Source organism: Cicer arietinum, chromosome 5 (genome assembly GCF_000331145.2).
Source record: "Cicer arietinum cultivar CDC Frontier isolate Library 1 chromosome 5, Cicar.CDCFrontier_v2.0, whole genome shotgun sequence".
NCBI classification, from domain to species: domain Eukaryota; kingdom Viridiplantae; phylum Streptophyta; class Magnoliopsida; order Fabales; family Fabaceae; genus Cicer; species Cicer arietinum.
In genome coordinates, this window is record NC_021164.2 from 44,254,182 (window position 1) to 44,273,980 (window position 19,799).

The 19,799-nt window shown below is 36.6% G+C and overlaps 1 protein-coding gene across 2 annotated transcripts; it reads right to left on the reverse strand.

The window, feature by feature from the left end:
- Window positions 1-449: 449 nt before the first annotated feature.
- On the reverse strand, window positions 450-15,695 carry LOC101498697 (stomatal closure-related actin-binding protein 1-like). Of its 2 annotated transcripts, none has more exons than XM_004513160.4 (13): window positions 15,529-15,695; window positions 14,883-15,181; window positions 14,556-14,684; window positions 14,189-14,281; window positions 12,822-12,962; window positions 11,886-11,954; window positions 11,329-11,412; window positions 2,983-3,163; window positions 2,456-2,572; window positions 2,228-2,286; window positions 1,719-1,853; window positions 922-1,071; window positions 450-783 (listed from the first exon to the last, which is right to left on the reverse strand). In XM_004513160.4, the coding sequence occupies exons 2-13, from the start codon at window positions 15,162-15,164 to the stop codon at window positions 739-741; spliced, it is 1,485 nt and encodes a 494-aa protein (XP_004513217.1). In that variant the 5' UTR covers window positions 15,165-15,181; window positions 15,529-15,695; the 3' UTR covers window positions 450-738. The 2 variants fall into 2 exon arrangements, with proteins under 2 accessions (XP_004513217.1, XP_027193521.1); XM_027337720.2 differs by lacking the exon at window positions 15,529-15,695 and adding an exon at window positions 15,368-15,493.
- Between the last annotated feature and the right edge of the window lie 4,104 nt (window positions 15,696-19,799).

Genomic DNA, 19,799 nt, shown 5'->3' on the forward strand with positions numbered 1-19,799 from the left:
ACCCCTTTTTTTCTATTTAATATTAATATTGGGAAGACAGGATTCATATCCAGTTCCCCAACTTTGATGAGCAAGTTGATTCATCTATTAAATTTGAACGTGTCAACTCTTTTTTATATGACATGGTTTAATTTTAGGAGCACTTTTTATTCCCACTTATGGGTTAAGCGTATTCCAATCCTTGAAGCATATACATGGCTTTAGAACATTGCATAATGAGGAAACTTAACAAACCCACAAGACAAGTTAATCCATAGCAAAAATACAACTGACAGTAAATGGATGAATCAAAACAATTAATTAGCACCACAAACACTGGACATGGCATCCACCAATTCCATAATTGTAAACTCTAAACCTATCACCAACAATCACTCACAAAGGCAAACAAAAAAATGCCCCGGTGTTGGTGAAAGAAAATTGAGTAAAAGAACTCAGACCGCCAGGTATGAATCCTTAGCACAAAAAAAAGATATATTTTTCACTGTTACACACGTGTAATCTATGAAATACAAATATTGACACAAAAATCAGACATGACACTGACACGTTGACACTAGTTATAATTTGAAAAAACGAATTAATTGAATCTAATCAAGGTGTCGGTGTCAAACACCGACATGTGTCGAACATTGGAACACGCCTTGGATCAGAAATGTTGGTGCTACAAAAATTGTAATACAAGAGAGGGAAACTCAAATAATTACAGTTGAGAACATAGTATTAAAGGAAGTCACATCATGTTTCTGAAGGAGCTCTGTGATCTGGACCAGCTAGAACAATCTGCATTTGTAGCATTGGAAATTCAGCAATGGGGAGACAAATAGGTGAAAAAAGGATGCAAGAGAGACATGAATGCAAAATTCCTAAAAGATATGATATATTAGTTTTCAACATTGTAAATAGTTCAGAAAGACATACATTACAATCAAATGCAAACCTCCTTGCAAGCATGATAGCTGCATTCCTTTCTCTCTCTGATTCAAAAGCTAATACAAATGAGAGTCCTTGTTTTGGTTGCCAAAATAGTGCCTGTGCCGCAGCATTCCCACCCCCTCGAACTCCACAAAGCTGAAGAAAACAAGAAAAAAATACCACAACTAAGTGTATAACAACAAACAAGAGAAGGAAAGATAAATATCAAAACCTTGAACATAAAACTGCAGTTATTTCACATTCAGAAGTTAGTTTTATTCTTTAAGATATATCCTTTCCCCAATTAGAGTTTATACCTTGTAACCTGTTGAAGACTCAAGAGAAATCATATTTGATTCTCTATGATTTTATATTATTCTCTTGATTTTTATTTGTAATAATACTGTCATTATTAGTCACTATTTCCATTATAATTTCTTTTCCGGTATAAATAGTCTAAGGCTGTGTAATAAAATATAAGTATTATTCCATACTTTCTTCATAACCTTAAGGGACAATTCAAATTCCCTCAGAGATAGTTGTAAAATGGTTATTAGTGCCACTTTAATTAATAATAAATTCCACCTTTCCCAATTTTTTTAAAACAAAATAAAATGATAAACCACTACAAAAGGGGCGTACGAGAAAAAGATTTAAAAGAGTATTTATGGTATGGTAAATATACGGCTGCTTTACTTATTTATTGAAGACTACACAATGTAAAGAATGATAGAACATGAAAAACTATTTTTGAGTTGTCGCCAAGAATTATCCATAGTTAACGGCTCTGCAATTTGAAATACCTGCATTGAACTTGAATAATATTCTTTGGCAATTGTTGTTTTCCCTTTACAAAGCTTCATTCTCATTTTTCCCACATGAAGTATATGAATGGATTCAGTTGGATGATGTGAGTCGTTTGTCTGGGTTACAACCACCTGCCAAGAATTGAATACAACTATTTTTATTGTCACTGAACCTGATCAGATTTTCCAAACTTAATATTGACAAATTGTAACACGCAACTACAATTTACCAAAACTAAACACTAATTGAAATTGTTTATAGGATTGGAGGTTCAAGTGAGGAATAATAAAGGTTATATAACAACTCAATAAATAAAAATGATAAGTCCATAGTGAGGCTTGCATACAATGAGATAATTATACAAGGGAAAAAAGAAAGAAAAAAAATGTGGTTTAAGAGATCATAGTAACATACATTGAATTAGTGATGCTTGCATACGGTTAGATAATTATACGAGCGAAAAAAGAAAGAAAAAAAAATGGTTTAAGGGATCATAATGACATACGTTGAATTCAGTGTCATGTTTTCGCACAAGTGCCTCTACATAGTTTCCCAAACCAGCAGCTGAAAAAGAATATAAATTCAGTTAACCTCAATTAGATACAAAAGCAAGTCCATCTCTTTGAATTGACAACAGAGATTTTACATTTTAAAATAGAATCAAATATATAGAAGCTAGCTATTGCTATTGACTAGTTAACTAAGAGTACATGATTTAGCATTGTAGTCAAACCTGGTTCAATTGGACCAGTGGTTGACAATGTGATTTGCAAGACTTCTGAAATAATACCAACGTGCAATAAGCGTCCAACGTCCAAAGGTTCTGGGGCATAAACTGATTTGGTGGCTCCTGAGAACAGAAAAGCCATTTAACATGATAGGCAAGGAAAAAACAGACGAAACAATTTGTTGCGACATTCAATAACTAAATATCCAGCACAATGTATCTCCAGGGTATTGATAGTAATGAGGAGCAGCATATTTGTTGAAGTTAGTGGCACAGTGGAGACAGTCTGCTAATGTGGAGCAACGGGTGGTTTTTCTCATAATACTTTGTAAATAGATAGTTTCATTTCTCCTTTTCTGGTGTAAATGCAATCTAGTTTTGGGCTGTACAATCATGAAATTCAATTTTGCAACAACCAAGCATAATCCCATTAATGTGGAATCGGCTACATTGATCAAACGACGTCATGATGTTCTATCACTAATCATATCTCTAGCCAAACCATTGACAAATAAGTCTTTTGGAAGATATACCTGAAATAAGTTCCTTTTTAGCACCTTCTGTTGATACTCGATACCACTGAATTGAACATTCTGAGAGTTCCGGGGCATTATTGGAGCAAGATTGAATTTGCAAATATGAACCTAATGTTTCAGTGCCTTCTAATTCATATAAATGAGGGACACTTTCATCTCCTTTCTTTGCCCTTGCCAGCTGAAAAGTGAAATGGAAAAAAATCAGTGATAACTTTGTTGCGTACCAGAATCACAACAGAGTGCAGTAGGGGAAAAGATCCCTAACTATGCCTCAACAATAAAAATGATCCCCAACTACCCATTACGCCACAGAGCACTGCTCCTTCAGAGAAAAGTATTTCTCTGAACAAACCTTCTAAGTTGTGATCTTTTCCACAGTACAGAATCACAACAACAGAGTACAGTAGGGGAAAAGATCTCTCTCTCCTCACCCCTTCCCACATCAGAATTCTCATTTGATACAACCACTGGAATTAACAAAGAAAGGGAATTGAACAATGAATCAATCAACCTAATCAGAATCAGAGTGATTCTGCTAGGAAGAACAAAAAGAATTTTATTGAATTGAATAGAAGAAGAATGGTTACAATAGGTCCCACGACCTTGCTGGTTCCACAGCCAGAAATTCCGTTATCACCCAAAACTCCTCAATTTCTAACAACTATTCCTTCTTATAGTTCATTTATTCACTAACTGCCTAACTAACTTTTAGACACGTGTTACATTAGGAAGTTTTCAACCAAACTCTCCTATTTCCCCTCTGATATACATTTCTAATAGTAGGCTTAGGGCTATTAGTCTTATCACTACCCCCCCCCCAAAGAACTAACTTGTCCTCAAGTTGGAAATCAGGAAAATTGTCTTGAATGTTTGCTGCCAATTCCCAGGTACACTCATGCTGAGGAAGATCTTTCCATTTAACTAGCACCTCTAAGTAACCCTGCTTGTCCTCTCTGCTATCCAATATGGCTTCTGGGGTCACTTCCAACTCTAATTCTTCATTTAACATAGGTGGAAGTGGTTGAGGCTGCTGGTGTGGCTTCAATGCTTTCTTCAACAAAGATACATGAAAGACCGGGTGAATTTTAGCATGACTAGGGAGGATTAACTTGTAAGCCACTGGGCCAATCTTGCTACTAATTTGATAAGGGCCATAGAAGCGGGGGACAACTTAGCATAAGGTCTATTGGCCAACGATTTGAACTTATAGGGCTGTAATTTGAGATAGACCCAATCATCTATCTGAAATTCAACAACCCTTCTGTGCTTGTCTGCATTCTGTTTCATTTGGTTTTGGGCTTTAGTCAAGTTCAACTTCAATTCTTCAAGAATAGCATCCCTCTGAAACATTAATCTGTTGACTTCTTCTACTTTAGAAGGTATAGCTCCAGCCTTTAGTAAACTAGGAGGGTCTCTACCATATAAGGCACGAAAAGGAGTCATCCCAGCTGAACTATTGTAATTGGAATTAAACCAAAATTCTGCCCAGTGCAACCCATCTAACCACTTCTTAGGCTTAGGACCTACAAAGCATCGCAGATAAGTTTCTAGACATCTATTTGTTACCTCAGTTTGCCCATCTGACTGAGGATGATAGGAAGTACTCATTTTTAATTGAGTTCCAGCCAGCTTGAACAACTCTTTCCAGAAATGGCTCAAGAACAAAGGGTCTCTGTCAGAAACAATGGTGGTTGGAAACCCATGCAGCTTCACTATTTCTCTCACAAACACCGCAGCTACATCCTTGGCTGAGTAAGGATGTCCCAAAGCAAAAAAATGGGCATACTTAGTGAGCCTATCTACCACTACTAGAATGGTATCCCTTCCTCTAACTTTAGGTAATCCACCAATAAAGTCTAATGAAATATCCATCCAAACTTGCTGAGGAATAGGGAGCGGTTGTAATAATCCTGCAGGAGTGAGTGTCGAGTACTTATTTCTGTGGCAAACTTCACACTTATCAACAAAGCTCTTAATATCTGCCCTCATGCCTTCCCAGTACAGAAATGTAGCAACTTTTTTGTAAGTTCTGAAGTATCCAGAGTGGCCTCCCATAGGTGTTTCATGGCATTCAGCAATGATAATAGGGATTCTGTTAGACAGCCTAGAAAGAACTAGTCGTCCTTTGTAATAAAGCACTCCTTTTCTCAACTCAAAGTTCTGATGTGCCGTAGGGTTAATGATCAGATCTTGCATCATTTGCATCCACTTAGATTCTTGTTGTAATTCCTGAATCCAAGTATCTTTTTCATCCACAGATAAAACTGAAATCACTGAATACATCATCTTTCTTGAAAGAGCATCTGCCGCCGAATTTTCAGCCCCTGGCTTGTACTGAATTTCAAAATCTAACCCTATAAGCTTGACTGCCCATTTGAATTGTTCATCTGAAAATAATCTCTGCTCAGTGAGAAACTTAAGACTTTTCTGGTCTGTCTTTACAATGAAGTGTCTTCCCATCAAATAGTGTCTCCACTTCTGAATGGCTTGAACCCGCGCCCTTAATTCTCTTTCATACACGGACTTTTGTTGAGATCTAGTAGACAATCCTTTACTCCAAAAAGCTAGAGGCCGCCCTTCTTGCATTAGTACAGCTCCCAACCCCTTGCTGGACGCATCTGTTTCAATTATAAATTGCTTATTGAAATCAGGTACAGCCAGCATAGGTAAGTTCACCATAGCAGTCTTCAATTCCTCAAAAGCATAACTAGCTTCAGGTGACCAAACAAATGCATCTTTTTTTAGTAAATCAGTGAGCGGTTTGGCTTTTCTACCATAGTTTTGCACAAATCTTCTGTAGTAACCAGTCAGCCCTAAGAAACCCCTTAGGCTTTTGATGTTGGTAGGTGTAGGCCAAGACTTCATATCTTCAACCTTGGAATTATCAGCTGCCACTCCTTCTCCTGAGATGATATGGCCCAAGTATTCTAAACTGGACTGCCCAAAACTACATTTTTTTAGATTGGCTTTTAGATCATTCTGTTTCAATATGTCCAGAACTAGTTGCAAATGTTGTGCATGAGCCTTCATATCAGTGCTGTAGACTAGTATGTCATCAAAGAACACCAATGTGAATTTTCTCAAATAAGGTTTTAGGATGTCATTCATCAAGGCTTGAAAAGTAGATGGAGCATTAGTTAATCCAAAGGGCATTACAAGGAACTCATAGTGTCCCTCATGAGTCCTAAATGCTGTTTTTTCAACATCCTCTGTTTTCATCCTGATTTGGTGATACCCTGATTTGAGATCCAACTTAGAAAACATCTGTGCCCCCCCTAATTCATCTAATAACTCTTCAATAATAGGAATGGGGAATTTGTTAGGAATGGTAATTTTGTTAAGAGCCCTATAGTCTACACAAAATCTCCAACCTCCATCCTTCTTTTTCACTAAAAGGATAGGACTAGAATAGGGACTTATACTCGGTCTAATCACTCCAGCGTCGAGCATTTCCAATACTAACTTCTCTATTTCAGTTTTCTGGTAGTGTGGACATTTGTAAGGCCTTAAGTTTGGAATTTCAGTACCTTCTTTCAGATGGATGGCGTGATCATGCCTTCTAGAGGGAGGTAGCCCTTGAGGATTCTGAAAAACTTCCTGAAACTGCTGTAGTATTTCCTCAATCATCTCTGGAGTTTGGTGTTGTTGCTGCCGCCTGCCTTGTTCATTATCACACTGCAACAATAATCCTTCACCCTCCTTCAACAATACTTGCATAAGGGCACCATAAGATAGTTCAGTTTTGGTCAAAGCTGGATCCCCTGCGATAGTGATCACTGAATTCCCTTTTTTCACGGTCAACTCCATCTTACCAAAATCTGCCTTCACCTCTCCCAACCCAGCCAACCAATCTAGCCCAAGAACTAAGTCTACTCCTTTCAAACTGAAAAGATAGAAATCTTGAATTACCTCTAATTTTTGCATGCAGAATTTTAGCTTCGCACATTTCCCTTTGCCCTTTACTTTATGTCCATCTCCCACTTCAACCATATACACTGGAGTTTCTGCTACTTGTAGTTGTAACCTCTCCACTAACTGCTTGGAAATAAAGTTGTGGGAAGCTCCACAGTCAATGAGAATGACTACAGGTATCTCTTCTATGTTTCCCCTCACCTTCCAAGACTTAGTAGATGTCAACCCAGTCATGGAATACATGGATAACTGTAATGAGTTGGAAGAGTCCACCTGACTCAAGTCTTCATTTTCTGGTTCTTCATCTTCCTCTTCAGCTAAAAGCAACATCCTCAGCTGTTTATTTTTGCACACATGTTCTCTACTGAAGGGTTCATCACATCTAAAGCACAACCCTTTTTCTCTTTTTTCTTTCATCTCAACACTGGACAATTTTTTATAATCTCCTCTTGTTCTAGAACTTTCCGCATCTAAGTTTGGTCTGATGGTATTATTCACATTGCCCATGGAAGAGCCCTCTCTCTGTTTATTTACTGCAGTCTGGGGTTCCAGGGTCACCATCTTACTATAAGAATTTGGTTTATATGAGCTATAGGATCTAGAGTATGTTCCACTATTCTTCTTTAATAACACCAGATTCTTCTGTTCCACTAATATAGCTTTTTGAATTAATTCTGACAGAGTAGCCAAATCATACAATTTCACTTCAGCTTTGATCTCTTCTTTTAATCCATTAAGGAAAATTCCTCTAACAAAATCTTGATTGACTTCCCTCAAAGCCCCAGCATATTTTTCAAACAGTTCAACATATTCCTCAACACTATTGTTTTGTTTCAAAGAAAGTAACAATTCGAAGGGATTTTGAATCATAGAGGGTTGGAAGCGCCTTACCACAGCAATCTTGAAACTCTCCCAAGTTGGATTAGGGTTGCAACCTTCCCACCATTGATACCAACTAAGAGCTTTGCCCTCCAAGGAAATTATCGTGGCTTGCATCTTCTCCTCTGCTGTCACGCCTCTAATTGCAAAGTACCGCTCCAATTTCTGGATCCACCCGTACGCGTCGTCCCCAAAAAAAATAGGGATTTCCAATCTTCTCCAACAATTTGGATTCAGACTCCGCTGATGACTCTCTCCTTCATTCTCACTTTCGCTTCCACCCTCCCGCGAGTGTCCATTTCCGTTTATCCCCAATTTGTTGGCTATCGCCGATAACAGCTCTTCGGTTTTTTGCATTCGAGCTTCGTTAAGCTCCAATCGCAATCTCATTCTCTCGCGATCTTGCTTCAGCTCCTCCATCTCTTGAGTCCAACTCTCATCGTTTCGTGCCATTCTTCTGGTAGAGACCATAGACGATTGCGGCAGCGATTGGTTGGTGGTGGATCCACTCCCTCAGGCACCAGAAACGGTGCTCTGATACCAGTGATACAACCACTGGAATTAACAAAGAAAGGGAATTGAACAATGAATCAGTCAACCTAATCAGAATCAGAGTGATTCTGCTAGGAAGAACAAAAAGAATTTTATTGAATTGAATAGAAGAAGAATGGTTACAATAGGTCCCACGACCTTGCTGGTTCCACAACCAGAAATTCTGTTGTCACTCAAAACTCCTCAATTTCTAACAACTATTCCTTCTTATAGTTCATTTATTCACTAACTGCCCAACTAACTTTTAGACACGTGTTACATTAGGAAGTTTTCAACCAAACTCTCCTATTTCCCCTCTGATATACATTTCTAATAGTAGGCTTAGGGCTATTAGTCTTATCATCATTCTTCCCTCTTCTAAATCTCCACATTGTGGGCTTGGGGTCATAACAAACTTACAATGGAGGACAAATATATTACTCCTCAATTTAATCAAAGAAACATATCATTCACTTCAGATGAAAGAAAGGCTTAAGAGGCCAAGCTTATAAGACCTTCATTGAAGATCCTGTTAGAAACCCAGGAATTGGATTCCTTGATTTAGAGGAAGAACACTAATATTTAGAAAGAAAAGATAAGAAATAATAAGAGAGAACCTCTCTCAAGAAAATGATACACAAGAGCGGATACGCTCCTACAATGGTTTACACCACTGAATTTCTAAAGTTGATAAAAAGCTCCTTTCTAAAGGGGTGGAAGCCTCTATTTAAAGATTTTCGGTACATTAGGATAGCGATTAGGTTCTAGATAACTAACTAATAACAGAAACACCAAAGCAGGTACACCTATACCACTACTAACAACCTAGGAACACAACTACTAACAATCCCTATTTGTATATCCTAACATTACACCCCTCTTCAAAACAACCTTGTCCTCAAGGTTGACATATATTAAAGTCTTCTTGTTCAATGGCTAAAAATTTAAAAAATAATTTCCTCCAGGATCCCATTGCTGAGGACTCAACTTCAGCTTTAGGCACTTTCATATTCCCTTTTTCTTCACTTTCCTGCCATAGCTGCAAACCCGCTGAGTTCTGAATTGCCCAACAAAGTATGGCCTCTATCTAATGGCGGTCGGACCAATCTGGTTGTGTCGGATTTCTCGAACGCAGGATTGGACAGACCAAAGGTGGTGACGGAAGGCAAATGTTCGAGAAGCTTATCAGCCACAATTTCGAGTGTGAGGAACAAGGAGACTGTTTGAGTCGAAGAGAACATTTGCTGCATCAAGTATGGCTTAACGGGGGAAAGCTGTGCAAAAAGAAAAATAGACAATGCTGACAAGAGAAAGCAACAATGCCATTGATGAACCTTGAGATGTGGCAACTCGTTGCTGCTGTCCTTCAGGTCTGGTGGTTTTGGTGGCGGTAGGTCTGGTGGTTTTGGTGGTGGTGGAGGAGCTACAATCAGCGAATAAGCCATCAAATGTAGTTCCTTCGTGGTTGGTTTCCCTATAATTGCGATCTCTGTTGTTTCTAATTGCACTTTCCAATCTGGGGACAGCACAAGGCTTGCTGGAATCTTAATGGACACAGAACCAGTGCCTTTGCGCAGGATGCAGTGGCTGCTTCCTTCTTCCTCTGCCACTGTTGTTTTTTTGTCGCTAAACATTATTTCCTCCATATCCAAATTTCCAGAATTTAAGTCTTTGATAGAACGTTCATCTTCTTCATAAGTTTTCTGAATCAAAAAGAACATCCTAGCATTGTTCATCCAACCAAACGGGTCATTTAGGTGTGTGATGTTTCCTTCTTCAACCACAAACGCGAGACTGGATTTTCTTCCTTTTCTGAATCTTTCTTCATCGATTCTTGCTCTGTTAACTTCCCACTCTTTATTGATTCTGATGGTTCTTGGTTTTCCGACGGCAACCCCCTTGCAGTACACAGCTGATTTGCTGATGTGGCTTCTTCAAGGGCCTCTTGTACTCCCTTCTTGGCTTTGTTTTCTAGTTGTTGATTGCCAAATCTGCGGATCAGACCTATGCAAAAAGATTCCCAGGTTGGATCTGGGTTTTCTTGATCCCAAGAATGAAACCAAATCAGTATCCATGCATCCAAGCTCATGAACGCCCACTGCACTTTATCGAACCTGTGAATTTCATGCTTCAAAAAGAACCTTTGAGCCTTTGCGATCCCCCCACTCGGGTCAGTCCCTGAAAAGTTGGGCAGCTCAGCCTTCTTAGCCCACCAATCCTCCAATTCCATGCACAGTGGCACTCCTCGGAATCTGGCAGGTCGGCCCAATTGTTAGGAACCCAAGAATTGGATTCCTTGATTTAAAGGAAGAACACTAATATTTAGAAAGAAATAATAAGAGATAACCTCTCCCAAGAAAATGATACACAAGAGCGGATACGCTCTACTATTATTTAAAGACTTCCGGTACATTAGGATAGGGATTAGGTCCTAGATAACTAACTAATAACAGAAACACCAACTACTAACAACCTAGGAACACAACTACTAACAAACTCCTAATTATCCCTATTTGTATATCCTAACAGATCCTCCCGACTCCCGAGTCCAAATCTCATATTACAGCCTTGAGGAAAGAATATGGAAGATTTGAAAGTTTTTTCATTTCATTCATTATTGTCAATAAAGTAGTACTGGTTAGGTTTTCAAGAAACATGTGTGTAGACAGTGAGTTTGAGTACAGTATCACAAAAACAGTTTCTCAAACCACCCAACATAACAGCAAAGTATAAAACCACATAAATGTAGGCCTTGTTTGGGGTGGTTGTCAGTTTTTAGCTTTTGGTTTTCAAATGCATATTTGAAAGCAAAACGTGTTAGGTAAAAGAGGAACTGAAGTGATTTTTAACCAATTTTCAAAACACTATAAGATCAGTTTTGAAACCATTAAAAGGAATTTGAAATTGGATTTCTAGTTTTAAAAATATGATAGATATGACAAGATTTTGCACATTAAAGTTGTAAGTATTTCATAACTAAAATCACAACCTCTTCAAAATTGCATAACATGATAGGCATACCTCCTTTTGGAGTCTAAGATAGTGTCTAGACTTTTCTGCAAGTTGAGCCCTTAATGCTCGAAGCTCGTGTTCCATATCCATAACCTAAAAGTCAATCAGATATCACATTATTGAATTTCCTCAAAATAACAATAAAAAATGTCAATAATAATATCATGAAAATATGATATGAGTCAGAGAAAATAGTGGAAAAAAAGGTGTTTCAACAAAGGAGAAGAATATCAATCATGAATACAAAAAACTGCAGCCATAACAATAACATTTTTCCCAAAAATGCCCTGATTCTAAATCTATTCTACAACTCCATAGATGCAATATCTTGTACTGATTCAAATTCTTTATTAAGTTTTGGAAGATTTCAGCAGTAATACATCATTAGACCCACTAAGTACACATTATTTTTCCCAAGGATTTCGCAACCAACTTGAACTTATTTACACCTAAATATTGTGCACTAAGTAATGAAGAGAACATCCAATGTATGACAATAAGTATTGATGAAAACTTTAAAAAGAGGGTGTTTCAAATAATAATAATTGATCAATGATGAGAGATACCTTGCTTGGCTGATGCAGCATTTTGATTCTTCGAGCCTCTTGAACCTCCTTCATTAATTGTTCCAGGTCCTACAGTTCCCACAACTAAATTTTATGGAATGTAAATTTCTCAGTTGATATACAACATTAAAAAACCAACTGATACATCATGGAAATATCAATAGATAACGATTACACTCTCCTAATCATTCAGGCCCTTTCTACAGATATTTTTTTTGCTGTGTGATGTAAGGTAGATAAATATTATAGGCAAGATAATGCCTCTAAAAGGAAATATTTCACACTGAGAGAACCACCAAAAACCTGGCATGACCACTCATAGAACTCAGAATTTTAATGGAAGAAAAAGGTATATTATTTCTTACAATTCAGAGTAGTGTCTCTTACAATGACGAGATCACGAAAGGATGCAGAAAGAAAAACTAAACCAAAGTTCTAAGAATTCTTAAACCATAGAAAAATTTATCCTAACCAGAGAAAGAATTCCCCCAATTATTTCTTGGAATATTTTCTGAATACCTTTCCCTTTTCCTATTCCCTCATTCTTATAACATAAAATAAGTGACATTATTAACTAGTTTTTATTCCTTTCATTCATCCTTCTTGAAACTGAATGCCTTTCCCACTTCCCCTTCCCTCATTCCTTTAATGGAATTTCAGTAGAATAAGAGACATTATTAACTAGCTTTTATTCCCTCCATCCATCATTCTAGAAATTAAATATGTATAAGGTGTGTGACTTAGGTGAGTGGGGCCCACTCTTTGGGCCCTCATTCCTCTTAATTTGCATGTTCTATCAACCACATCATTCAAAGTTCAAACCAAAAGAAACAAGTGAATAAAATTCACAAACACTTGTCATTATGCCAGGAGAAAGATCCAAATCCTTCAATTTTAAAAATTGAGCAACATAAATGACAAGGAAATTCGATGAACCTGTTTCCCTGAAGCTTGAGACATCTTCTCATGCTCTTGAAGCGCCTCCTCCACTCTCTGAACTGCTGCCCGGGCATTATCTATTTCAAAACGAGCAAAAGCTCTTTCCACTTCTACAAGTTTCTTAGCATCTTCAGAAGCCTACAAATAAATTTAGATACTCAGCATTGCAAAAGGAAATTTCTTTGAAAAGTCGAGTATAGAAGTTTTGAACCGAAAAAGAATCAATTTCACAAATAGGAATTAAAATATTTAAGAAACCATAAGAATAATAAGTACACTACTAAAGTCTTTTTAGCAACCATAAATTTTTCTCTTCCTTTTTCTCTTCCCTTCTATACTTGCCTCAATTTCACACTAAAGAATAATAAGTACACTAATAAAGTCTTCCTAGCAACCATGAGGATGTAAAAATGCATCAAAAAATGAGAGGCAGTGGTTTGGATACTAATTATGTTAGAGCGCAGTATTCAAAGAGGTTTTTACTTCAGCATATATATACCATTGTAGACTCCCACTTGAAGGAGAAATTATTGGGAATCCAAGTGAGTAGTAATAAGTCTGACAATGGCTAAAGAATAGGCTAAATGAAGATAATACAAGAGAACATAATGACTTGAGAACTTTTGGGCGAAGATGTGATGTCATGTTCACTCTTTGCGGTTTGGTCTTGGCATACTGGCACAGATCCTCCTGCTTTAAGGCTCTCTAGGACCCCTAACACATATGTATGTATATACAAGTAAAGGGAAATCTCGTGCTATCAAGCTCCCACCATGTTAAGGGTTCAAGAAATACCCATTGTCAAGAAATACCCTGACACAGCATTACATCTATTTATGCACTACAGATCCTATCATAGTCACTTGACAGCAACTCCAACCATTGCGTCAATTTTCCACTAGTGTTTCGTTCCTAAACAAATTTGACAACCCAATAGGTCAATAGAGTACAAAGATTAAGTTGCAATAAGCAGCATTTTGTTCATTGTGTATGTACTGCTATATGTAATAGCTTAAAATTTGCTATCATTGATCATTGGGATTGCAAATACTCCCAGATGATTTAACTCTTTCTTTAACTCAGAATAATGTGCTATTCAATTTAAGACAAAGTGAAATTTATTATGTCCTATGATGCCATTGGTTGAAGCTGAATGCTGGCAGGTTTTAACGAAATCTTGGTGCTTCAATTTTTTATGGGATGCTTACTACACAATTCGCTTTAAGAAATTCCTTCGAAAACATGGAGACGGATTGGGGTGATCTTTACATTAATGTCATTGTTGATCTTGTTCCGCTTTCATTTACTGCAATCAAATTTGTGCTTCTATCATAAAAAATAAAGACCAAAGAAGTTAACATCACCTGCTTAAGAAAATTTGTTAGCTTTTTCACCTCAGACTTCTCTTGTATTAGCTCCCCTTCCCTATGAGTTAGCTGAACTGCAAGAGCTTCAACCTGCAGGATGCACACTACTGCATATGTTACAGTTGATTACTGCATAAGATGGCATAAGCACAAATAAACTGGTGGAAAAATTATTGTATAGGAAATTGTAATTTTTGCACTAGAGCGATGGAGCAATAAATCTATTATTAGTATTATATAAAATATAATTAATGAGAAAACTTAAAGATGATATAAATTTCAAGAAAACTATCCCATAGAAACAAGGAACCCTAGGAAAGACTACTAAACAAGCATGCGTCTTTACTTAGAAAATAGAACTAACCATAGAAATAGCTTGGTGAACGTCATCCTTGTTTCTTCCTGCCACTCGCCCTTTTAAGGATTCCAGTGCATCTCGAAGCTTCTTTAATAGAACATGTTTCTCTAGTGAAGCTGCTTCTCTAAGTCTAGCCTGAATGCCACAAGCAAACAACTAGCTTTTAGTTAACATAAGGACATGAATTTCCTCGGAGATTATTATGATCATCGATTATTTCAATTTGCAAAATTAAAAACCAAATTACATAATATAAATCTCAAGTTGAAATACCCTAAAAAAGTTGAGGTATGCCAGTATGTCAAATTTCAAATAGAAAAAAAAAAGGGTGACCTCTTCAGACAACTTAGCAGCAGCAGCTAAACCCTTCTCAAATTTACTGGCAAGATCGCGAACTGAGAGACGATTCTGCTGTTCCAACAGCTGTGCAGTCTCGCGTGCAACAATCTCCTTCATCGGTAGCACTTTTAGATCATCCTTTGTCTCCATGATCTGATTGTTAGATCCAATTTTGTAAGTAGGAAATCTAAGAGAAGCAAATATTACATCGGCTGATACCACCGGCACCGCCTCTCTGTACATAGTATCACCAAAATTGCGAGTTACCCTCGTCATTCCCGCCAACTATTCCTCTGCAAATCACAAAAAAATTGAACACTTTGACAATAATAGTATAAAATGAAAAAAGAAACACTCACTCAAAGCTATATGCATAAACAGAAGAAAATAATAACCCTAATTCCCTCCCAAATTAAGAAACTAACCAAAAAAAAAAATTGCTGAAATAAGAAACTAATAAATTAAGAAATCATTAGTACATTCTGCACATCAAGCTTTATTGAAATCAAAGCGAAATTTGAAAGCTATTAACAATGAAACTAAACCCTAATTCTCATGCATTTCACACTATTTTAGAGTTGAATTATCAGATAAAATCTAATGTGTTTTTAATTAAAAAAAAGAGAAGAAAAAAACTTACAGATGATGAGAGAGCAAACAAATAATAAGATTGAGAGTGTTTGATGAGATGTAAAGAGGTTGCTCAAATGTGGTTGTTATCCACCAACAAGGTAGAGAGAGAGAGAGATGGTAGCTTTGCTTTTTTGAAAGGAAAAAGAGAGAAGGAAAAGAGAATGGCGCCACAGTAGTGGCCCATTCCATTCAGCTAGTTTAGTGTTAACATTTTCAATTGTATTTTTCTTTTCATGTCTTTCTTTATAATAATGTTTATGCTTTAAACTCAAAACTCTTTGGAGGGTCCCAAATTTCTTCTCATGTTTTTTCTTGACTGCTCACTCAACTTCTTTTTGGTTGTTATATTCATGATTGGACTAGTAGTGACTTTCTCAAATTTTTCTCCACTTGAAACTTTTTTCACATTCATGTTTTTTAAGTGCCCTAATATAAAAATTCGAAGTCTATTTTCACTACTATTGGAATTGATATTTATAGTATAAATTTGTTCTAAATGTGTGATTTAGATAGATAATGCAAGGAATCCAAATTCTAAAATCATCTGCACTTGAGTTTCAATAAAATTGTTAATTTTTCAATTTCGTGCGAATCTAGACATACACGCGTTTTGATTATACCTTTAGCTGGAAACAACATAATAGCATTTTTTATGGTATATGCAATTAAATTCTATAAGTAAATTGATTTTTCTTGTTAGTTAGCTATTTGACTTTGCTTTGTTTAATTTAAATAAAAGTAAGGTGTTCCGAATGATTTGGTTGGTATGCATAATGATGATGTCCGGGAAAACAACTTGAAAGTAATGAGTTACTTCTGCTCTTCTTGAAAAAATTGTTTTTATTGTGAATTCAAATTTATATTTTCGTCGGACTCAAATAATTAATTAACTTAAATTAATGAAAAATTGTTTAGAAGAATATGAGTAAAATTCTAATTAAAACTATTTTTTAATTAAATTTTACTTACCTTTATAACAAATTATGAATTATTAAGGCGTATTTCACTTTAAACTGAAGTATTAAAATTTTAAAAAATTCACAGTTCCATGTATTCCTTTTTTAATACATTTACCATGATCAATTTATATACTTCACACTTTTCCAACTTAAACAGTTTTATCTTGCCATAGAACTTGAAGTTGAGGATGTTCCAACACTTGAATGATGGTAAAGATATTTAACGATAACTTTATAAAGAAAATCTAAAGTATATAAGTACGCTAAACTTTAACTTTGATATGTCTTCATCGATATATGATTATTGGATACAAATAAAGAGAATAATAAATTCTCTTTATTAAAGTGTTTCAAAAATATGTTACAAGCAGAACTTTTGTAATTGTTGGAGCTAGTTGTATATTTGAGAGGAATTGAAATTGAGAAGAAAACAGAAAGTTCAGAAAATGGAGATTGATTATCAATCTAAACAGTCTGGAGAATGATCTGGTTAAGCATCTCAGATTCTTCTTGGTTTTGAAGGCTTTTATAGAACCAGTTTTAGCTTATTCAGTTACAACAAACTTAACCAACTTCTAACCAAATTCTAACTAACTTCTAACTATATTCTAACTAATTAATTACAAATCAATTTGAATTACATTTAACATGTTCCCTGATTCAAAGTGATTCAATTTGATGTTAATCCAAGTTTGATCCTCATCTCTTGGAACTTCACCCTCTTCAAGTTTTTTGTTAAAATGTCTGTCTTTTGATCATTTGTATTGCAGTGTTTCAGCTTTATTATGCCCTTCATTACTTGATCCCTTAGGAAATAAAATCTTGTTTCTATGTGATTGCTCCTTCCATGGACACTTGGATGTCTTGCTAGGTCTATAGCTGATTTATTGTCTATCTTCATCTTCACTGCATTATTACTTCTCAGTCCCAGTTCTGCCATTAATTCTGTCAGCCACACAGCTTAGCATGCTCCCATGGATGCAGCCACATATTCAGCTTCACAAGTAGACAATGCAACTATGTTTTGCTTCCTTGAACACCATGAGATTGGTGATTCATTTATCATGAAAACATAGCCAGATGTGCTATTTCTATCATTTTATCTCCGCGCCAATCTGCATCAGTGAATCCAATCAAATCAGCTTCAATTCCAGCCTGTTTCTTAGCATAGTGTAGTCCCAGCTCACTTGTTTCCTTGATGTACCTCAAAAAAAATTGAGCTGCCAAATAGTGAGATGTTCTAGGCTTTTCCATGTACCTACTAACCAACCCAACACTGCGAGCTATGTCTGGTTGTGTGTTGCACAAATATCTCAATGATCCTACCAATTTCTTGAACGTTGTAGAGTCAACCAGCTCATCATTGCCTTTTTTTGATAGACCAGGTCTGCTTCTGATGGAGTATCAACCCCATTGCAGTCTTGTATCTTGAATCTCCTTAGTACATCATTAGCATACTTCTTTTGATGCATAAAAGTTCCATTTTCTTTGATTACAAACTCAATACCAAGGAAATATGATAGCATGCCTAGATCAGTCATCTCAAATTCCTTCTCCATTCTGATTTTGAATTCATGAATCTCTACTTCATTGCTGCCAGTTAGGAGTAAATCATCTACATATAGGCATATCAGTCGTGCATGTGTTGTTGCTCTCTTCTTAACATAAACTACATGCTCATTGACACATTTTTCAAATTGATGCTCTAGGATGAATTTGTCAATCCTCTTGTTCCAGGCTTTAGGAGCTTGCTTCAGGCCATATAGTGCTTTCTTCATCTTATATACACTCTCTTCCTTGCCTCTTACTTCATATCCTAGTGTTGCTTCACATACACTTCTTCCTTCAATGATCCATTTAAGAAGGCTGATTTAACATCTAACTGATGCATATACCAACCTTTGTAGTTAGCAATTGAGACTACCATCTTTACTGTTTCAATTCTAGGTAGTGGGGCAAATACCTCATCATAGTCCAACCCATGTTTTTGCAAAAATCTATTTTCTACAAGTCTAGCCTTGTACCTAGCAATCTGCCCATCAGGTTTCAATTTTAGTTTATAGACCCACTTCACATCAATTGGTCTCTTGTTCACTGACAGATTCATCAGCTCCCATGTCTTGTTCTTCTCTATGGCTTTGAGCTCCTCATCCATTGATGCTCTCCATTTAGGATCACTCAAGGCTTCTTTATCACTTAATGATTCTGATTCAGCCAACAAAGCAAAATGTGTTAATTCTCCATCTACATTGATGGTTGAGTCAGATGTCACTTCATATGGTTGCAATCTGACTGAAGGCTACCTAGCTCTTTCAAACCTTCTCATAGGCTCAAAAACTTGTTGACTTGTTGTTCCTACAGGTTGGCCTTCATCAAGCCCCACTACTTCTACACTGCTGACTGGACTGATGGAACTAGCTTGTATCTATGGGTTGGCTGGGCTGCTCGATCTGGCTTCACTCATTTTCCAGTCCCATCCTTTAGATTCATCCATTAGTATGTCCCTGCTTATCACCAACTTGTTCTTGTCTAGATCATATAGCCTGTAAGCTCCAGTGGCATCATATCCCAGCAGCACCATTTGTTTTTCTATATCATCAAGTTTTTTTTTTCTGTTTTGAACTGACACATGCCTAAAGCATAATGAGCCAAACACCCTTAGATGATTCACAGTTGGCTTTGTTCCAGTCCAAGCTTCTTCAGGTGTCCTTGTGCCCAGTCTCTTGGTTGGACACCTATTCAAAATATACATTGTAGTTGGTACTACTTCTCCCCATAATCTATGACACATTTTCTTCCTTTTCAACATACTGCTAGCCATGCCTAAAGCATAATGAGCCAAACACCCTTAGATGATTCACAGTTGGCTTTGTTCCAGTCCAAGCTTCTTCAGGTGTCCTTGTGCCCAGTCTCTTGGTTGGACACCTATTCAAAATATACATTGTAGTTGGTACTACTTCTCCCCATAATCTATGACACATTTTCTTCCTTTTCAACATACTGCTAGCCATGTTCACTATAGTTTTGTTTCTCCTTCCAGTCGTGCCATTATGCAGGAGAGTATATGGTGCAGTTACTTCATGCAATATCTCTTCTTTTTCACAAAAAACATGAAATTCATGAGAATTATATTCTCCTCCTCCATTTGTCCTGATGATATTCATACTAAAGCCACTTTGTTTTTCAGCCATTATCTTGAATTTTTTAAGTATTTCAAGCACTTTATTCTTTCTCTTGATTAGATACACCCAAATTTTTCTTGTAAAATCATCAATGAATGTTACAAAGTAATGATTACCTCCTATTGATACTTCTTCAA

Coding starts and splice junctions, on each gene's coding strand:
- LOC101498697 (XM_004513160.4), bottom strand. CDS start 15,164: ATGACGAGGGTAACTCGCAATTTTGGTGATACTATGTACAGAGAGGCG. Junction 12,963..14,188: donor TAACAAATTTTCTTAAGCAG/GTGATGTTAACT, acceptor ATTTATTTGTAG/GCTTCTGAAGATGCTAAGAA. Junction 1,854..2,227: donor AACATGACACTGAATTCAAC/GTATGTCATTAT, acceptor AATTCTTGGCAG/GTGGTTGTAACCCAGACAAA.